The sequence below is a fragment of the Scomber japonicus genome, chromosome 18 (genome assembly GCF_027409825.1).
Source record: "Scomber japonicus isolate fScoJap1 chromosome 18, fScoJap1.pri, whole genome shotgun sequence".
NCBI classification, from domain to species: domain Eukaryota; kingdom Metazoa; phylum Chordata; class Actinopteri; order Scombriformes; family Scombridae; genus Scomber; species Scomber japonicus.
In genome coordinates, this window is record NC_070595.1 from 10,115,908 (window position 1) to 10,135,066 (window position 19,159).

Consider the following 19,159-nt stretch of genomic DNA (forward strand, 5'->3'; position numbering starts at 1 on the left):
AATATGAGTAATTTTCCTCAGACATCTACTGTGAACTGAATTACAACATAATGTCGATGCTTACACAGGCTTTTGATTTTACTGTTGTTCCAACCTGGTCATTTTGTTTATTTTTTAAAGCAGTGCTCTAGCATCACAATACACAAGTGAAGCAATAAAATACTTTATCACTCAACCAGGTATACTATCTATTACCTTTACTGCTATTAGTTGATGGCCAAGTCTGAACAGTCACACACTAAAAGGTGCATTTTTTTGCTATAGGACTGGAGCAGAGATATCGTGAATCAATGAATCATGAAGCTTGCAGGTTTTATGAGTAGCAGCAGTGAGAGTGGTTGTAATTTATTTTGACTGTATCGATAAAATGGTAGTAAGATACATCTCGAATGCAGCTCACCTCTCCAGACTCATTGTGCATTAAACAGAGTTCAAATAATTCTTAAGATCCTCATATTCAAATACAGAAGCACTTCACGGACAAATTATGATACAAGACACAACGATGAAGAGTGAGCACTAGAACTAGAAAAGGTTTGTACTGAGACATTTTTGTGATATCTGCAGTTTTATTCATAATGAACCATTTCCTCACAAATTGCTGTCTAAAGCTCTAAATGGTGTTTGTCTTCATCCTACTGCCGCTGTTTATTTTGACTGATGAGGATAAACAAATAGAAAACAGTTGGAAAATGGTTCATCTAAATGCACACCAGCATTCATATCAGCATACAATAGTTTAGAAGAACAAGCGATTTTTGAATTAGCAGGAATGCAGAGGTCACGTGGGGTCACAGCTAAATGAGCTGCACTGCTGCGGTATCATAGTCGCAACTCGTTAAACCTTTACAGCCAAGACAGAAACAAGTACGTTAAAGCTGACGCCCTTAACCGTCACCCCTGCCAGCGCTGAGAGGTAATTAAAATGATGTTTGAACTAGAGGAAAAACATATCAGCGTGTTGTGGGAGGTCATGTGGAAGCCCGTTATGTATTTTACTGGGTCAGTGCGAAACCTGGAAAAAGCTCCGGCTAATGAAGTTTAATACCTACAATTATGTGTTTCCCAGTTCTCCAGACAATATATTGTATACTAATGTTATATTAAATTAAAAAACATTACAGATAACAGCTTTAAAGTCAACACCTTAAAGATATTAACATGTTTGTTTGTAAAAGAGATTCATATTTTTGAGTTTGACAATCCTAAAATCTGGTTATAATAAGCAAACTGCGGGATAATTAGGTATAAGTTTTGTTGTGTTTCTGTTTTATCCTGTGCTGCAGTGTGTCAGCCTCTGGTTCCACACCAGCGGCGTTTCCTCTCAGTGTGAAAAGACTGTACAGCGCGAACTGAGCTTCAGCTCCATGGTTCAGTACTCTGTAGTCTGCTGTTTGGCAGCTGATATGAGTAACAGTTCCCCATTCCCCTCCTCTCTCCTCTGTTTTGCTCTCTTTTCCTCTTGATGCTCTGGTTTGGTAGAAAGAGTGCCTCTCCTCCCTTCTTTTCTTGACTCTGCTTCCACTTTCTCCTTCCCCATCTCTCTCTTTTAACCTCTCCTTTCATCTTCTTCTCCCCATCTGCCCTCTCCCCTATTTGTCCCTTCCTTTACCCCTACCAACTTCACCTCCCTCGCTCTTTCTTTACTATTGACTCCTTTCTACTCCATCTCCTCCTCTTTGCCTCATCATCAGGGTGTAACTCTCCACTGTCGTCTATATATCCGTCTGGCCTACTTCAGTATTTTTGGACACTACATAGTGCTCACTGCCAGCACCGCCACTGTGGAGAGACATTCATTATTAAACCCTCACTCAGTCGCTCTCTCCGGTGTTCCCTTGTTCTCTCTTTTGTCTCTGGCTGCATCTCTGTCCATTGGCGAGTATGTGTCTGTGGATGTACGCGTGTGTTGTCCCCATGTCTGTTTTCCTGTGCATCTGTTGCCACGTTTGTGTCCTTTCTCTGTCAGTCACTGCGCACACAGGCACACGTCAAACTCCTGCTGCTCCCATGACATGCAATGACGTGACATTTTAAAGATGCAAGATGTTATTTTCTTCTTCTTTTTCTAAACTCGACTTCTCTCACATTTCGTGTCTCTTTCTCCTCAGAAGCATGAGCTGTTGCTCAGAGCCTCAGTCAACTGTCTAAGCTCCCTGCTGGGCTTCCTTCAGAGGAGGAGTCCCGCTACAGGTACCAGACAGAGACAGTTTGTTAATTAGTGTGAATGCGTGCATGAGAGAGAAAAAGACAGAAAATGCATGCATGTGAGATTTCTCTGCAAATATGTCTAAGAATATCTGTGTACTTGTGAGCATGTCAATTTGTAGATGTATGTGTGCGGGTATATACTGTATATGTGTGTATTTGTGTGGATGTGTGTCTCATGACTCTCTCATATTGTCTCTGTCTTCAACACTGTATTGTGTTTTGTTTTTACATCCAGGCTGTATGTATTAATATTGTTGCTTTCGGCACATTCACAGAAATAAACCAATTTCAGTAATTGCACCTGCAGGAATAGAGCCAGATTAAACTGAATTGATTTGAATTAGGCACCCTGAATTGTCATTTCACTCCCTCCGGCTTTTGCCGTGTGTGTGTGTTCTTTTTTTGTGCGTGTGTGTGTGTGTGTGTGTGTGTGTGTTAGCCAAGTATGTGGTTTGTCAGCCATGGAGTCGATTCCTCCTCCACTGCCTGCTCAACTCGGGAGAGAGCTGCCTCCTGCACCCTGCCATTCTCAGACTCATCACACTTGTGAGATGTTACACACACACACACACACACACACACACACACACACACACACACACACACACATATAAATATATATATACCGACCACACACCACTCAAATCAAGTGTAATTTATGGGGCCTGAGTCTGAGCAGTTATAAATGTTTGATATAAAAAGTATCAACGTTAATGCATGTGATAAAAACACTTTGTTCCACATTACAAGTGGTGGAGGTACTTTGGATCAAATGGATATTAAGTGGATATGTGGATCAGTGTGCATTGGTATGTGTACATCTATCTGTGTGTCTGCATTTGTGTCCTCTGCAGCTCATGCAGCACAGCAGTACGGCCGTGCTGTGGGAGCCTGACCTACTGCAGGTGATGGAGGCGGTGGAGAGGAGAGGGGTGAAGGAGCTCAGCCAGGAAGCAGCACATGCCCTCAGGCTGCTCCTCACGCAGGTACACCAGTTCACACACCCACACATACACACAGATAATATAATGTAGGGCACACTTTGTGAACATTTGTGTGGATTCACACAATAGGCTTCAATATGCTGTTAACTATGAATATCTACATTCCTTGAAAGAATGAATCACAAGCAGTAAAAAGTTCATGCAAAGTTCAGTATCATTCAAGTTTGTGCAGTGTCTATATTACTTTGATGTTTTTATTTATTTGTTGTGAAGAAAAGCGAGGGATGAAAAATACAGAGACAGCAGGGGAAACGTGGACAGGAAAGAGCCAGTTTGTTTATGCAAATAAAACACTAGCATTTTACACAGCAGCAGCAAAATACCTGTTTTCAGTAACAGCTGACGTGGGAGTGTGTGGGACCACATCATACTTCACATAGCGGTGACAGGTAAAAGTGTTGACTGAGGGCTGCACAAGGGCTGGATCTGCACGAAATAAGGACTTACTGCTATCCTTTAAAAGTTCGGTCTTAACTCAGTAACCCCAGCTGTTAGTCATAAATACAGAATTGTTGATCATGTCGGCTGTAATGACTTCATCTGTGTTGGTCAGAGACTGAATTTAAATCCTCATTAACATCCCCGCTGAAACAGGCAAGCAGTGTAATTTATCTCAACCAATCACTGCACCCTGTTTTGGGTCCACAGACTTTAGCTGCATCTATCAATTACACATTTGGCAGAGGGGATACTGTTATACTCTTATCATACCACATGCAGGTGGGGAAATTCTTGAGTAAGAAAACATTAGCTTTTACCATGGACCTGCACTCTGCTCCACAAAGCTGAAATGTTGTAGGCCAACTAAAAGAGCTTAACAAATACCTCAGTAATTGCTGAAGAATTAATTACTGATCCGAGGGCAAATTTAGGTGATCCTGCAATAGTAATGATAATGATAAAATAACAAACGTTTATCTGTATCCTAGTAATATCACAATTCTGGTATTTCTGTTGTTGATATAGTCTTAGCACATGTCTCAAGGGCCTTTTAGCCATTTATTTTGAAATGCCTATTTTGAAGAACTGCAGCCAGAGCTGCCAAGTAGTTGGTCACAAAACCAGACCAAGACCAGAAAATGACTAATATGTGGTAGTGACACTTGAAAATAGGGAACCTGGAGGTTCACACTTTCTCAGCAGTGTAGTGAGAAAAAATGTTGTATAGTTAAGTCTATTTTTAAAATGTTCAAAAATACCAAACGTAGTACAGTTTACTGTAGAGCTTTACCAACATATAATACTGTGACACAGGGATATTGTTGTATTGGTCACATAGAAATGTTGAATTCAGAATTGTGGAACCACTCTATTAAAGTGCAAACAGAAACGCTTTTAAAAAGGAAGATAAATAGTTTTATTCCACAAATCATGAGATCAAAACATCTGAGCCTAACTGTGATATTTGATCTGCTCAGTTGGGATCACAGCACCAACAGTATGTGGTATAAGCTCCTCATACAAAAGTTGTCTAATCATGCAAATTATCTGCAGAAGAAATGTGAAATCGTATAAATGAGCTTCGAAATTAGTTTATTATCTGTGAAAACTGAGTTTCAACGTAAGCTGAAGATGATAACTATGTCATTTACCTAGTTACCCTAGTTAGCTTTGCAGCAAATGCATAAAGCCCATCTGGGTTTGCTTTAAGACATTATAAAACCCAGAAGGAAAAGCAGCCACATCAGATGGCTTAGCTTGAATTTGGTGTCATATATTGGACCAGAAATGCTTTTAGGATTCTGAAAGTAGCTCAGACTCAGAGGGGTGACAGAATGATGGCACACATTGCGGCTCCCAGTGAAGTGTGTGCCAGAGAATCGTGAACTGTGCGAACGCTTGCGCACGTATCTGTCTGTTGACTTGTCTGAGCGCGTGTTCACGTGCGTGCTGTTCATGTATCTGTGTGTTTGCGGAGGCATCGAGACAGTTTACGTGAGGCAGGGTTCAATCTGACAGATACATCTCTGCATTTGCTGATCTGCATTTGCACTGAATCTCAGTCTTGAGGAAGTTCTCTGCACATTTGTCATTTACAGTACGTGGCATCATATCACTGCCTTGCTTCCTCCCTCTGTGAGTCCTGACAAAATCATCAACCGTGTGTGTGTGTGTGTGTCAAAGTGTGTATGCACATACTCTGAGCACAAAGTTCATTTGCTTTTGCAGCATTCGCCCATGGCTATTTCCTGCCTGCGCCTGCTTATCCATTTGATTCTCTTCCTGTCTCTAACAGTATATGCATATTCACACCATCCAGTGGACAGCAGGAAGAGGGTGAAGCTGCTGCACTGTGTTGCATGCTTTGCTACAGTAGCTTGTCATATCAGAGCTGGCCTCAGGGAAAGTTCCTTTACATAATTTCAAATGCTGGCAGACTTCTAATAACTTCTCCCAAAATCACTCATCACTCTTTCTATCTCTTACATTCTTAAAGTTCCTTTTTTTTTTTTTTTTTTTTTTTAAATTTCTACCAACCATCTGTATACAGGCAGCTACTGTATGAGTGTTAGTTTATTTTATCTGTTTGTGCAGCCCTGTTGGTGTCAAATCAATATGGGTGAGCACAGACATTGTGGGAGTCCAGCTGAGTACTTTGACTGATCTACACAACCCTGAAATATTGAAGTAGACCTTATCCATTCTGTCTGAACCTGCTGTCTTCACCGTCAGTTCTAATCGCTATCTTTGCAGTCTAACTGAAAATCACCACGAGTCCAGACAAAAAGTTACCACAAGTTTTTCATCCCTACAGGCTTTAGTTTACTCACTGACTGGTAGAGGTGAAGGGAGTGAGAATGATGGTGGTCATAAGGAAGATGAATGTCATTTGGTGTCACTATGAGGAATATTGGTGCTTTTAGAGCAATAATTGTGCTGCTGTCACTAATGAAAATATTGAGTTCATATGCTCGTAATACTGTAAAATTGCCTTTTTGATGTCCTTAAAGAAGACTGACGGTGAGATGATTAAGTATTTCCTCATATACTCCGAAGTGACAATAAGAAAATGTCTAAACTTCTGGTTTTTGCATGGGAGCTTATCAGTAGCAGCTCTGTGTTGCTGTTCGGACTCATAATCCTCCTCTACTGGGACTCTTTGTACCTGCATAGAATCCACTGCAACCTTTTAACTCTTGAAAAGTGTTTAGGACAAGGGTTTTTCCTCTTCCTTATTGCCTAACCTATATAGTTACATCTACAGAGTAGCTTTATATGCTCTCTCAGGCTTTGGGCACATATTTATCTACAGCGTGTGCCTGTGACAGCTGAAATAAATGGTTTCGTTTTTGCAGTAGAAGTAGTTCCTGTCTTGCTTACTTATTTAGCGCTCTTCAAATCCCAGGTGTGTGTGTACATGTGTGTTTGTGTGTGTGAGTCTCTCTGCTCCCACTTGTGTGCTGTGACTATAAACAGAAATTTGGCTTTTGTCAGCTTGTCAAGGCATTATGTTTTTTTAAAGTGGATCTCTGGTTGTGCTATGGTTAAAAATGTATGTTCTCTTGTTTTCAGACTATTTAAACAACCACTTAGGAAAAGAATAGGCCTTCAACCTCTTTTCTCTGATTTGGACATTTTCTTTTTTCTTCTTACATGTATTTTCTTCTCACTCTCCTCTTCACTGGAGGTTAACCTTCTGTCCCAGTATTGGCATTATATCCTCTACTTATTCTCTTCATACACTTCTTCTTTCCTCTTCTCTCTCTCTTCTCCCTTTTAACTCAGAAAAATGAAACTCTACCTCATGTTACATCCATTCAGATCCAGAGCAGTGTCCTGCAGCCACCGCCCACAGAGGACCACAAACAGAGAGTGAGGACTATGATGGAGTCCCTCAAACTGCAGCCGCCCACCGAAAGCTGCAGCCCCAGTCTGCCCAGCAACGTCCTGTATCCGTCACTTGAAGTGAAACACACTCATTCACACCTCCGACCAGTTCAAAACACATACAGCCTGACATCCTGCACTTTGTACATACTTCTAGACAGCAGCTCACACCCCTGCAAAAAAACCTGAACACACCTCTATAAATGTCTGAAGTGTTGTAAAAGCTACAACATGTACACACACACACACACACACAAACACATGTGCACACACTTTCAGCATGCTGCACTTCAAACGTCAGCAGGGCTCCTTCATTGATTTTCTGTGGCAATTGACTGAATGCCTGTTGTGCTTTTCACTTGATCTCTTTCGAAAGTGTGTTGTACAGCACAGAGTAGTTACTGTATTTCAGTCCGTCTATATTTAAAGGCTCAGTACATTTGCCACACACACACACACTCTTCCTTTCACCCCCCCACACACACTCTCATATACAGTTCTGCTTGAAAGTTTGTGAACACATTACAATTTTCTCTTTTTCTGCACAAATGATGACATGAAATGGGATTAGATTTTTACACAAGTCCTAAAACTAGATAAAGGGAAACCATTCATTTATTTATTGAGCAAAATGATTACATCTTCTTCTATCTTTCCTATTTGTGTGAGGCAAAAATATGTAAACCCTTGCTTTCCATAACTGGTGTGGTCATATTTCACAGCAATAACTTTAACAAAACATTTCTGGTAACTGTTGATCAGCCTTACACATCTGCTTAGAAGAATTTGATCATGTTCCTCCTTACAGAACATATGTTCTCGGCATGAACTGCCTGCTTCAGGTCCTTCCACAGTATTTCTGTAGAATTAAGGTCAGCGCTTTGACTCAGCCAAAACATGAACTTTCTTTTGCTCTAACCATCATTTGGTAGAACAACTTGTGTGTTTGACTGTTGTCTTTTTTTTATGACACACTTTCTGTTGAGCATCAGGTCATGGACTGATATCTGGACATTTCCCTTTAGAATTTGCTGGTACAACTCAGAACTGAAAGCTCCATCAATGTTTGCAAGTTGTTCTAGTCCAGACGCAGCAAAGCAGACCTGAACCATGATACTATCGCCACCATGTTTCACAGATGAGAGGAGGTTCTTATGTTGGAATGCAGTGTTTGTTCATTGCCAAATAAAATGCCTCTCATTTAAGCCAAAAAGTTTGATTTTGGTCCTCATCCAACCATAGAACATTTTTCCAGTCAACATGGTCTTGAGCAAACTGTAGAGCTGTGGCTTTATCTTTGCAACTCTGTTACACACACCATTTACATCATCGATGTTCAATGTTCTCCTGATGGAGGACTCATTAACATTGACTGTACTATTGGACTTTAGTTTCCTAGATGTTAGCCTGTAGTCCCTTGTGACCTCTCAGGCTATATGGCTGCTCTTGGTGTGATCTTTGTTGTCCAACCACTCCTGGGGAGGGTAACACTGGTGTTGAATGTCTTCAATTTCAACACAATGTGCTCAGAGTTTGGGCTAACGAGTCCAAACTCTTTAGAAATGGTTTTGTAACCCTTTCCAGCCTGCTGAGTGTCAGTATCTCTTCTTCTAAGGTCCTCAGAAATCTCCTTTGTTTTAGCAATGACACACTTCCACCAACCTGTGTTGTGAAGTTCATACTTTAACGGTGAAAAATAAGTAAATGAGTAAATAAAACAGGACCTCTCAGACTCACACTTGATTGTTATCCTATTGATTGAAACACCTGACTAATTTCTCCTTTATGAACTGATAATCCTAGGGGTTCACATATTTTTGCCTCACACAAATATGTAACATTGGATCATTTTCCTCAATAAACAAACAAGTGTAAGATTTTGGACTAATTTGTTGAACTAATGTCTCTTTCTCAAGTTTTAGAACTTGGATGGAAATCTGATCACATTTTAGGTCATATTTATGCAGGAATAATTCTAAAGGGTTCACAAACTAAAAACAATATTGTCATATCACATTTATAGTAAATTAATAATACATTAATTTGTCAATACAGGACAAATTGAACACTGTGTACTATGATTGAAGCAGAAATTCAATATTAAACTTATCAAAAATATTTCTGCTTCTGTTCATCACACACAGGGTTAGGTAGGTAAATATCTGTTCATTTTGCAGCACACAGCAATGTGCTTCTCAAATGATCTCACCAATGGAAATGTGGGAGAATGGAAATATTTCCACTTCTAGATTTCTTAAATTTTAGTTTTTTCATTTTAATAATCAGATTCTTAACTTGTAAACATACATTTTTTTGTCTTTTTCAAACATCAACAGAGACTTATAGTACATTTCTCAGCATGCTTCAGTGTTCCTTAACTCGTGTTTTCAGGTGTGTTGGAGATGTGTCCATCTGTCTGTCTGACTTCACAGTGAAAGCAAACCTGATTCATACATTATAGAAAGTATTACACCCTCAATTTGCCAGTTTGTTTAATCGTTCATTAGTTTCACTTTTCTTTGATTCCTCTATATTAAGTGCTTTTTTCTGTTCTGCTTTTAGAGCATGTGCACCTGCCTAAATTTTACAGTTTCACAGTTAAAGAATTTATTGCATGTATTTGTTCATTTACAGTAGTTCATATATACAGGCAGAGGAAAGTTGAATAAACTATGATCTTTTGTAATTAAAGTCTAACACTGAAAAAATATCTGATCAAAAACTCATTTGTCAACACATGATACTTTTTATATGATATACCATTAACTACACTTTACCAGAGAGTCTCTACTATTTTCTGCACTGCTTCAAGGACACAATCAATCACACACCAACATCTGAAAATGTTTGTGCTTTAATAAAATAGGTCTTTTATCTGCTGTGGAGTGATAGAAGTGTTCAAGGTGAATTCCTTTCACCTTATAGAGTTACAAATATTTTTTTTTAAATCACATTGAGAAAATACTCAAACAAGTAATTGGCTACATGATAGTTATAACTAGCTTCAGCCCACAGAAAATTGAGCTATTTTTTTCTTTACTATGCCCAGTGAGAAGGTTTTGTCCTGGTGAGCGTTGCTGTACATGACCTTGCACTGGAATGATTGATTACCTTCACAAAGCTGTTTGTAAGAGTGTGGCACCCCACAGGCAACTGGCATGTTTGACAGTGGCACACATTGTACATATGTCATGGGAGCTGAAAGTCAAACTGGCTGTGCACATCAGAGCAGTGCTGGGTGACTAATGATGTCTGGTGTGGCTCTGAGGCATCCTAGGAAGAAGATTTTCTATATTTCAGTCAAACTCTTTTTTTATTTCCAAAGTTGTGTTTTTGTGAGGGAGAGCAAGTACGTTTGATTGATTGATTGATTGATCTTTATTGTCTCTCAAGAGAAATTCATCTTGGACATACGAAAAAAAAAAGTTAATTTAAAGTGAATAAGGGTTTGCTTTATGTAAATAAGCACACCTAAATATCCATGTGGTTTTACTTCAGTTGAATGTTATATGTTTTGGATCTATGACCTCAAATGTAGCCTGTTGCATGTTTTAATCCTCTTTCAATTTCTGTCATTTTATTGAGCGTGATTTTAACTAAATGTGGCTGGTAAGATGTCAGCATTAAAGCATCAGCATATCAGAGGAAGCAGATGGAGAAAAACGGAACGGTTTTTTTCATACGGTGTCTCTCTCTAAACCCTCCGTGTGGAAACCGCATCCACCGCCGTGTTTTTGCCCCCGCTCGCTGTCATTCGTCCAAGGCGAGCCAGCCGGTGTGATCGTGGCACTGGCGGAGTGGAGCAGCGAGAGCCGCATGTAAATGAACACCTCCACCTTCGTGTTGCTGTCACCTGAGGATCCACCCGGGACAAATTGACTGTCCCGTCCTCCCCTTGTCGGCGAGCTGACCTTTAAGGTTTTGTGCGCAGATAAAGAGGTTAAACTGCACTACTTTGGAGCAAACGCTGGCCGCTAATCGCTGCTGTTCGGCGCCGCCGTTTCTCGCTGCAACACGGTGAGTGATCTGGGAGTTTTGTGGCTGTAATGTCCAGCGCTTTATCGGTCGGATCTCCTGTGCTGGCCGCAGGCTGATGGACGCGGACATACAGCTGCAATGACCGGCAGAATCGATTCATCGAGGAGCGACTTCAAATGCTTAGTTAATTCCCTTAAACGCACCCCTTAAATGAAGCCTTACATAAATATGTATATGTATCATCGTGGAGTTGATGTATATCATCATTAGATGTGATCTTACACCCATGCCTCTTAACATCGGTATAATTGTTTGCTTAAAATTAAGTAAATAAACTCATCATTTCCTATAGACAGCCGCGCGGGTCAGGTAGGGGACACGCAATCAATTAAGCAATCTGTAATTGATGGTCCACATGACAACCTTTATTCAGACTCAGCCATCATCATCACCATTACGCATGTCCGTGGCTGTGCCTCTGCATGAATAATGACAGAGGGAGAGTCGAGCAGATGCAAGCTGAGAAGAGAGAGAGAGAGAGAGAGATGATGTGTCAGTCCTTGAACCTCAAACCTCCCACAGCAGGCTTGCAGCCTGAGGGGAATCTGGATGCACTCCTGCTGCACATCCAGCTGTCTGATAGCCATCTCACTCTCTCCATCCTCTGATGAGCTGCTTACACCTCAAGGGTCAGTTTTGCTTCCTAAAATTAATGTCACACTTGGCTGGTTATCAATTTGGACTGTTTCCCACTCTTGATTGAAGATTATTTCCCCCCTCTTTTTTTAGTTCTTGTCCTGCTAGGATGAGAGGCGTAGCAGAAAGGCAACGCATTGCATCGTAGGATATCAGATGCATGTTTTCACACCACAGGGAATTCAAACAGCAGAGTGGAGATCTTCACGGGTCTGTGGTATGATTAGATATGGCAGCCTACTTATTTGACAAAGCTGGAACCTGGATCCCCCACACTGGAAATAAAACTTAAGCTTCTCTGCCACAGGAGATTGTTGTTGGCAGAGAAGAACATTTCCTCCGGCCAAGAGATTTACGTGGGCTTACATGGCCTCAGCAAGAACTACTCTGCCTTTAGACCTCCCCATGGCAAAGACACCTTGCCCAACTTGTGTGCCACAGTGACAGACCAAATCTGACCCAGAGAGTCATTTGGAAGGAAATCCACCCAGTTCAGGACTGAGGAGGGGAGAATGCGAACGTTCACACAGCTTCTTGCAGAGCAGCTGAGTTGTACCAATGGTCCTACAGTACGTGCTCAGGGATGATGTGTGTATTCTAGTAATACACGTCTAGCAAAGAAAAAAAAAAGGTGTTGAATATAGAGACAACCTCCGTGCTGCTGCTATAGCCACAGGCTGACACTAAGGTGTTAGTGGTCTATCTAATGTCTCATTTGTCCCCAAAGGGCCTATGCTAGGTCCTTTGGGGACAAATGAGACATGCTAGGCCTGAGGCAAAGATAACATTACTGTCAGAAGTTAATCTAGAACTTCAACTAATGATTATTGTCATTATCTAATGAGCTAATTATTGTAATTAATTTATGTTGTATGTCTATAAAATGTTAAAAAATATGGAAAAAATGGCATTCACACTTTGCCAGAGCCCACAGTAATGTCTCCAATTTGCATGATGTCTTCAATCCGACCAACGTTTTTCATTCATGGTCACGTATGACAGAGGAAAGCAGCAAATCGTCCAATTTCAGATGCTGAAACCAGATACTACTTGTTGTTTTTTTGCTCAAATATTACAGAAATGATTTATTTGATTAACAGAATAGTTGCATATTTATTTCCTGCCAATCAACTAATCAAATCGATGAATCATTGCAGTTGTAAGATAATTGTTTGTGCAGTGTGTAGTCAGTCAGTTGCTCTCTTGTGGTCAAGCTGCAGCCAAATGTAATGTGATCTGAAAACATGAGTGTTTTAGATTTTCCTGTAACTAAAATCTAAAATAATAAGCTCTGTGTAATTAGGGTTGCGTGCTTACACTTAATGGATGCATTTCAATCCTCATTTCTGTGCTGCCAAGCCACATTACAGATGATTGACCTGCCTTTAATGTCCTTCTTATTCCACTTCTTCAGTCTCAGCACGTTGCCCTGTTGCGTGGAAATGTTAGCAGCTGCTGGATATACAGTACATGTTGACTGCGTTAAATTATGCCAGTGGTGACAACTTTTTTTTTTTTTTCTTGCTCATAAATATCTGTCAGAGCTATGTGGCTGCCTGCTCGGAAGCACACGGGAACATCAAATAACCCGCCGAGCTGCTGCCACAGGAGAGACGAGGCCCGCTTTCCCTGGTTGTTATCGAGAAATATTGAAGCTTTCGACCAGCACTTAGGGATATTTAGTGCAGCGTTTCTCAGAAAGCTGGGACGCAACCCAAAAGATGTTCTCAGAATGCACAAATTGGCCTTAATCGAACATTGTCTCCAATCAGCCGTCTCGAGGAACGCTTGTTTCTGCTGACAGAGCGAGAAAAACAGTTGCATTGCAGTTATATTTTTACATAAAAAGATTATGATGAATGCAGACGTCCACTTTTAAGTAAGCTGCAACAAAAGGGAGTCCGTCTGCTTTCTTTTTATTCCCAGTACAGACTTTTATGTCTTCTCAACCTGTAAGATCACTGTCTTTGTCATGCTGCTGTCCTCTTAAGAGGGATAGTGGATGTACAGGAACATATGCTTCTTCTCATGTGAGTGAGTTTCTGAAGGGGGGTTCAATCACTCCAAATTAACATTCACACCTGAAGACTTCTGCTTACTTCCTAGTCCTTCACATTCAAGACTCAGCAGTCGGTCTTGTTAAGATTAATTTTGTCAGTGCAAAATCAAGTCCCTGGTGCTCATTATCCTCTTGCACAGCCTCCTTTATCTTGCACTTGCTCCCCTATCTTTGCACCTTCCAATTTTACTATAGTGTCTTAGCAAAGGTAGATGAAATATTCACCAGAAAAGCTGTTGTTTCCCGCAGGGTCTTTGCCCCCCCTCCGCCCACCACCAAAAACCCTTCCTCTCATCCTCCTCCTCCTCCTCTTGCTTCTCATAATCTCACCCTCCCTGCACACTCCCAGCTAAGCCCAGCACCTTACCCTCCTGCATCCTTCTGATAGTATCATTGATGGAGCCCTTGCTAAATTATGCATGAATTATGTAAATTACGTCTTGTAGCGTTTCGTCAACATTGTCCCCTCCCTCCCTGCAGTTACTTCTGTTTTCAGTTAATGTTTTCCTCAAAGTTTGGCTTTCATCAAATTTTCATTTGATGAGGCCCTATTTTTAGCCGTTTTATTTATCTTCTCGCTTTCATCCCTCCCTTTCAAATGTATAAAAAGCCTCTGAGGGAAAGGAAGTTGCAGCTGAATGAAAATGTTGGAGAGGACCGCTGCTTCGGATGGAGAGAGATCAGGGTGGACGGAGGAGAGGCGAAGCAGGAGCAGAGAGAGAGAGAGAGAGAGAGAGAGAGTGTAGTACAGAGACTATAAAAGTTCCTCTTGGGATTATGCAAGTGCCAGACATCAGATGTGTCTTTTTAAAAGGAACATAAGGAGGCCCTCTTCAAATGCTGGTTACCCTCTGGTGTTCCATATTGACCACTTATCCCCAGCACGGCTCTCTATTTTACATATTCCAAAAGTATCACAGGAGAGCAAGAGCCTTTTGAGTGGCTTTGGAAGAAGAAAAATGGCTTCATGAATAGTTTCAATGAAAGCTTATTGTTTTCAGATGGCAGTGAATTCTCTTATCAAAAGAAAAATATGTTCAGCCTGACAGTCACAGTGTGAAGATTCTGTTTTAGAGGTGGAGATACACTTCCTGTATCCTTAAACAAATTGAAATTAAGTCACTCTGTGCCAATATTTTTTATTTTTGTGATCTAAATTTCCTGTTTTGGCATCTGTGTGTTCAGAAGCGTGTCCCTCTGCTGCCCCCTGCTGACCATGAGGAGTGTGTGCGCCGTTGTCCTGGCTCTCGCCGCTGCCGCCCTCAGCTCAGCAGACTCTGACATGCACCGACCGAGGCATGACTCGAACCTGGAGATCTGTATCCTTCTGCTGCCGGACGCTCAGGCGTGTGTGTGTGTGGATGCAAACTTATCTGCCTTTGTGAACTTATGAGTGTGCGAGCAAGCATTTATGTGTCCACGTTGGGAGTGTGTGTGCTCTTCCTGATCTCCTCCTGTCAGATAAGCGGCTGTTTGAGACCAAGAGGAAGGATCAACTGAACGCGCTCAAGAATCTAGTTGAGCTGAACGACATCAACCAGCAGTACAAAATCATAGACATCATGCTCAAAGGCCTCTTCAAGGTAGGGAGTGTGTGTGTGTGTTTGCTCTCACATCACATGCTCACATAGTCTCTATGAAGCAGCAAAATCAAACACCGACAAGGCCACTAGTATCAAAACACACTAACAGCAACAGTTCTTTCTAAGAGCTCAACCTTCTTTTGCTCTCAGCAGATTGAAGGACAAGAGGGTTTTGCAGCAGAATCAAAGGCTTCGAATCCAATGATTACATTCATCAGCATGTTTCTTCGCATACATTTGAATGTTAATTCAGACTCAGCTGCTTGGAGTGCCACTCACTCGCAGTGGGCTGGCGGCTTTTGCTTTACAGTACGCCTCAGTTTCCCAGAGGACGGTTATCTATGCATCTACGTGCCTCCCAAGGACGCCACGCATCATTGTCAGCATTTCTATACCTCTCTGTGTGTGAGATATTGTCCATGTGCTATATTCATAAATACATAACAGATTATTTTTTTCTAATTTTAACCACAATATGTCAAAGTCAACTTTACAGTCCAGACAGGTTTCAAACAAGTCCCCAGTTTAACTATATTATCTAAAACCACTTCTAATCAGTGTATCTGGAGAGCCCTGGTAGCAGAGTGATTACAGTGCATGCCAGATACCTGCAATGTCCCTTGTTCAGCAGGGGACCTTTGTTGCATGACATAACCCTTTCTCTCTCTCCCCCTTGTTTCCCTTCATTTAGGTTTCCTCAAAAAATGCCTTACGAGCTATTTGAAAGTCTTAAATTTCATTGACAAAGCTCTAACAATATGTCTTATAATTAATATGTCCTTCAGCAGTAATATTAGTTATAAAATATTTTTCATGTGATTTTTACTAAAACCTATCTAGAAAATCCACAGTTCTGTTGTTCCAGACCTCAGACCTTTAAATGAACTAGTTATTTTTAATCCATTTTTTAATCTGCTGTTTATCCATGTGCAGTTAATGACAATAATGATAATGACAAACATGTAAAATAAAAAAAAACAAGTCCTTTTTATACCCAGTGGTTTTCATTGATATTTTTCTCACTTTTTAAATTGCTTTTTATGTGCTATTAAAATGTCAGGCTGAACTTTGTGAAGCCTGCAAAAACCCTGTGTTAAAACTGCTCTAGATTAAAAACCTGACTTGTAAAGTAAATAAACCTCACTATTGAGCTATTTCTCCTCATTCAAGGTGCTGGAGGACTCGAGACAAATCCTAGTTGCGGCCAACATGCACCCTGACGACCCATTCCCCATGGACGATAAGATCAAAGAAGGTCTGATTCACTTTTACACCTCAGCTGTTTCATCATTACACCTTTTCAATGTCTCTGTGTCCTGTTGTCCTTATATCAGCCACTTTATCTCTCAGCATCTCTAATGTGTCTTTCACACATTCTCACTTCTCTTTCTGCCACCTCTGACTGGTTCGTCTTGTGCCGTTTTACCTCTCTCTAACAGCTATACCTCTGTCACTCTTTTTTTTCTTCTCATCCTTATCTGCTTTTGGTGCCAGCAGGTGTCAATGATCAGTTGTCTCTTTTCTTAGGGCTTGTTCAACCCCATCAACACCTATTTCAGTGTTCTTATCAGTTTGTTCTGTGTGTGTTTAGTCAGCACAAATATATCTTCAAATTGTCCTCCTCTGCCTCATTTCTTCTAGTTAACCTGTCTACTTGTTTCTCTCTTTCTTCTCTCTATACATCTCTGCAGCTTATTCCCATGTGGTGGAGAATACAGCATTCTTTGGTGACGTGGCGTTGCGTTTTCCACGTATTGTGCACCACTACTACGACCGGAACGCTGACTGGGGAGGTCTACTGCGCTGGGGGCTGAATTTCTGTAACCAGACAGGGGTATTCACCGGAGGAGCCCACCAACACGTCCTCACACTTGTAAGACTAGAAACCGATCTATCCTGTTGGACTTATTGTTAACCGTCAACAGTCATGTCACGATCCACTGATATCGTCCACAGTAAAGGACTTAAAGATTCACGTTTTATTCACGGTTTATTAAAAGACTGAAAGACATCCATTCTGCAGGGATTAACAGAAAGGACTGTTGTCGCCTTGAGAAAGTTGCTGAAAATATGGAGATAATGTGGTTTCGGGCTAAAACGTGAAGGCCTTGAAAATATAAAAATGAGTCATTCTTTCAGCCAGTCGTGGGTGTAAGCTGTCTTTAACGGTTTAGCCTCGCTTTTGTATATTTTGGACGACGGAAATTTAATTGAATTGGGTTGAACTGAACCATGAGTGCCATGTTAGATGTGATGACGCATCAAGTCTTGGCTGAAAGAAATGAATTGGGTGGAATCAATGGTGGATTTATTAGTTTTAGCCCTTCTGTGGAGTCAAAACTAGGAGACACATAGAAATGACAGAACCAGAATAGTTCAAGTGATACAGCAGATCCAGAGATTTTAGTGTAGTTTGTGTAGTCAGTGTGCAATCCATTCTCATTGTCAGTCTGTGTCACGACTACAAAATGAGTCGTTTGTCATCAAATTAGCCCATGATGCATTGTGGCCTTTTGAAACTTAAAAGCGCAAAGCAAATCAAATTGTTATTCCCTGTTTGTGAGGGTTAATGAACTAAACTCTTGCAGGATTAATCTGTGACCTTAGCAATGTGCCAAGAGGATTATATAGTGGATTAATTCTGAGACTTGAAGCTGCAGCAGTTAGCACCCCGAAAGTGTGCATTCAGCCCTCACTTATGCCTCAGTGGTTTTTGATCCGCTCCTCTCAGTTTCACACAATGCTGAAACTAGAAAAGCTAAAATGTGGATTTTTTTTTGTCTGTAACTTCCTGCCAATTGTATCATACCACTTTTTTAGCTCCAGAATAAGTGATGTGACAGTCTTTTTTTTTCTTTTTTGAAGAAATGTATAATTTCCCCTCCTCTTCTCATCTTCTGTCATCTCTTTATTCCTCTCATCTCTCAGATGTCACAGGAGCTGGGAATAACAGAGAAATCCCCAGACTTTATGAACCCTTACCGCACAGAGAGAGACGATGTGAGTAAGATGCTGTTCCCCACTCTGCATGCCTGTGTCATCATGCACACGTGGTAACTCCAGTGACATTGTACCCACCAGTGCTCACCCATGAATCACCTTCTAACACCCTCTAGTTCTGTAGTTACACCTTCAGCTTACACCGGACTTAACAGCAGAGTGTTAGAGGGATATACACACTTTCACACACATGTACAGACCCTTGTTGTATCTTATAAGAAGTCGTTTATTTAAGAAAGCATAGTCCATCTCACACCTTCTCGTCTGCTTCAGGTGCTTCACACCGCTGAGGCTTTCCAGAAGATCCTGAGGGAGGAAGAGAAGAGAAGGAGGAAGGAGGAGAAGAGGAAAGAAATCAGGAAAGGCCCTCGCATCTCCCGCTCTCGTAACGAGCTATAGCGACACACCTCAGTGCAAGCGGAGAGCAGAGAAGAGGAGAGAAGAAGAGAGGGGAGGAGGAGAAGAAAAAACAAGAAGGAACATACGCACAGTCCACAAGGGATGGCTTGACTTGTAGACGCTGATGACAGCGAAGGAAGTAAAAGCTGTCCTCACCTGTACAAAAGCAAAGGTGCTCATGAGTGGAACCCTCAATGTGACACAAAAAAGTGAAGTGGAGGTTAGTCAGTTTCTGACAAAGGCCTGAATCGCTGTATTCCTGCAGTGATTAATAATTGGAAAATCTAACGTTGTATAAGAGGTAAAAGACGCCTCGGGAATAGGGGTTGATAAGGGACAGTCATTTTTGATAACTTAAGGATTACATAACTGTACTTTGGAATATAATTCATTTTAGTATA

General features: G+C 41.1%; 2 protein-coding genes across 3 annotated transcripts in view; both read left to right on the plus strand.

Moving 5' to 3' along the window:
• LOC128379207 (meiosis inhibitor protein 1) overlaps positions 1-12,175 on the plus strand; it is a 58,119-nt gene extending 45,944 nt beyond the window's left edge. Inside the window, 6 exon segments of the mRNA XM_053338851.1 lie at positions 2,112-2,193; positions 2,651-2,757; positions 3,066-3,197; positions 6,978-7,121; positions 11,607-11,710; positions 12,025-12,175. Coding sequence (XP_053194826.1) covers positions 2,112-2,193; positions 2,651-2,757; positions 3,066-3,197; positions 6,978-7,121; positions 11,607-11,710; positions 12,025-12,175 — 720 coding nt within the window.
• Positions 10,811-18,808, plus strand: LOC128378632 (coiled-coil domain-containing protein 134-like). Of its 2 annotated transcripts, none has more exons than XM_053338198.1 (7): positions 10,811-11,060; positions 14,962-15,095; positions 15,238-15,359; positions 16,530-16,614; positions 17,051-17,232; positions 18,288-18,359; positions 18,633-18,808. In XM_053338198.1, exons 2-7 carry the CDS (start codon positions 14,993-14,995, stop codon positions 18,756-18,758), a joined length of 690 nt encoding a protein of 229 aa, XP_053194173.1. In that variant the 5' UTR covers positions 10,811-11,060; positions 14,962-14,992; the 3' UTR covers positions 18,759-18,808. The 2 variants fall into 2 exon arrangements, with proteins under 2 accessions (XP_053194173.1, XP_053194174.1); XM_053338199.1 differs by having other exon boundaries at positions 17,051-17,193.
• Positions 18,809-19,159: the final 351 nt, after the last annotated feature.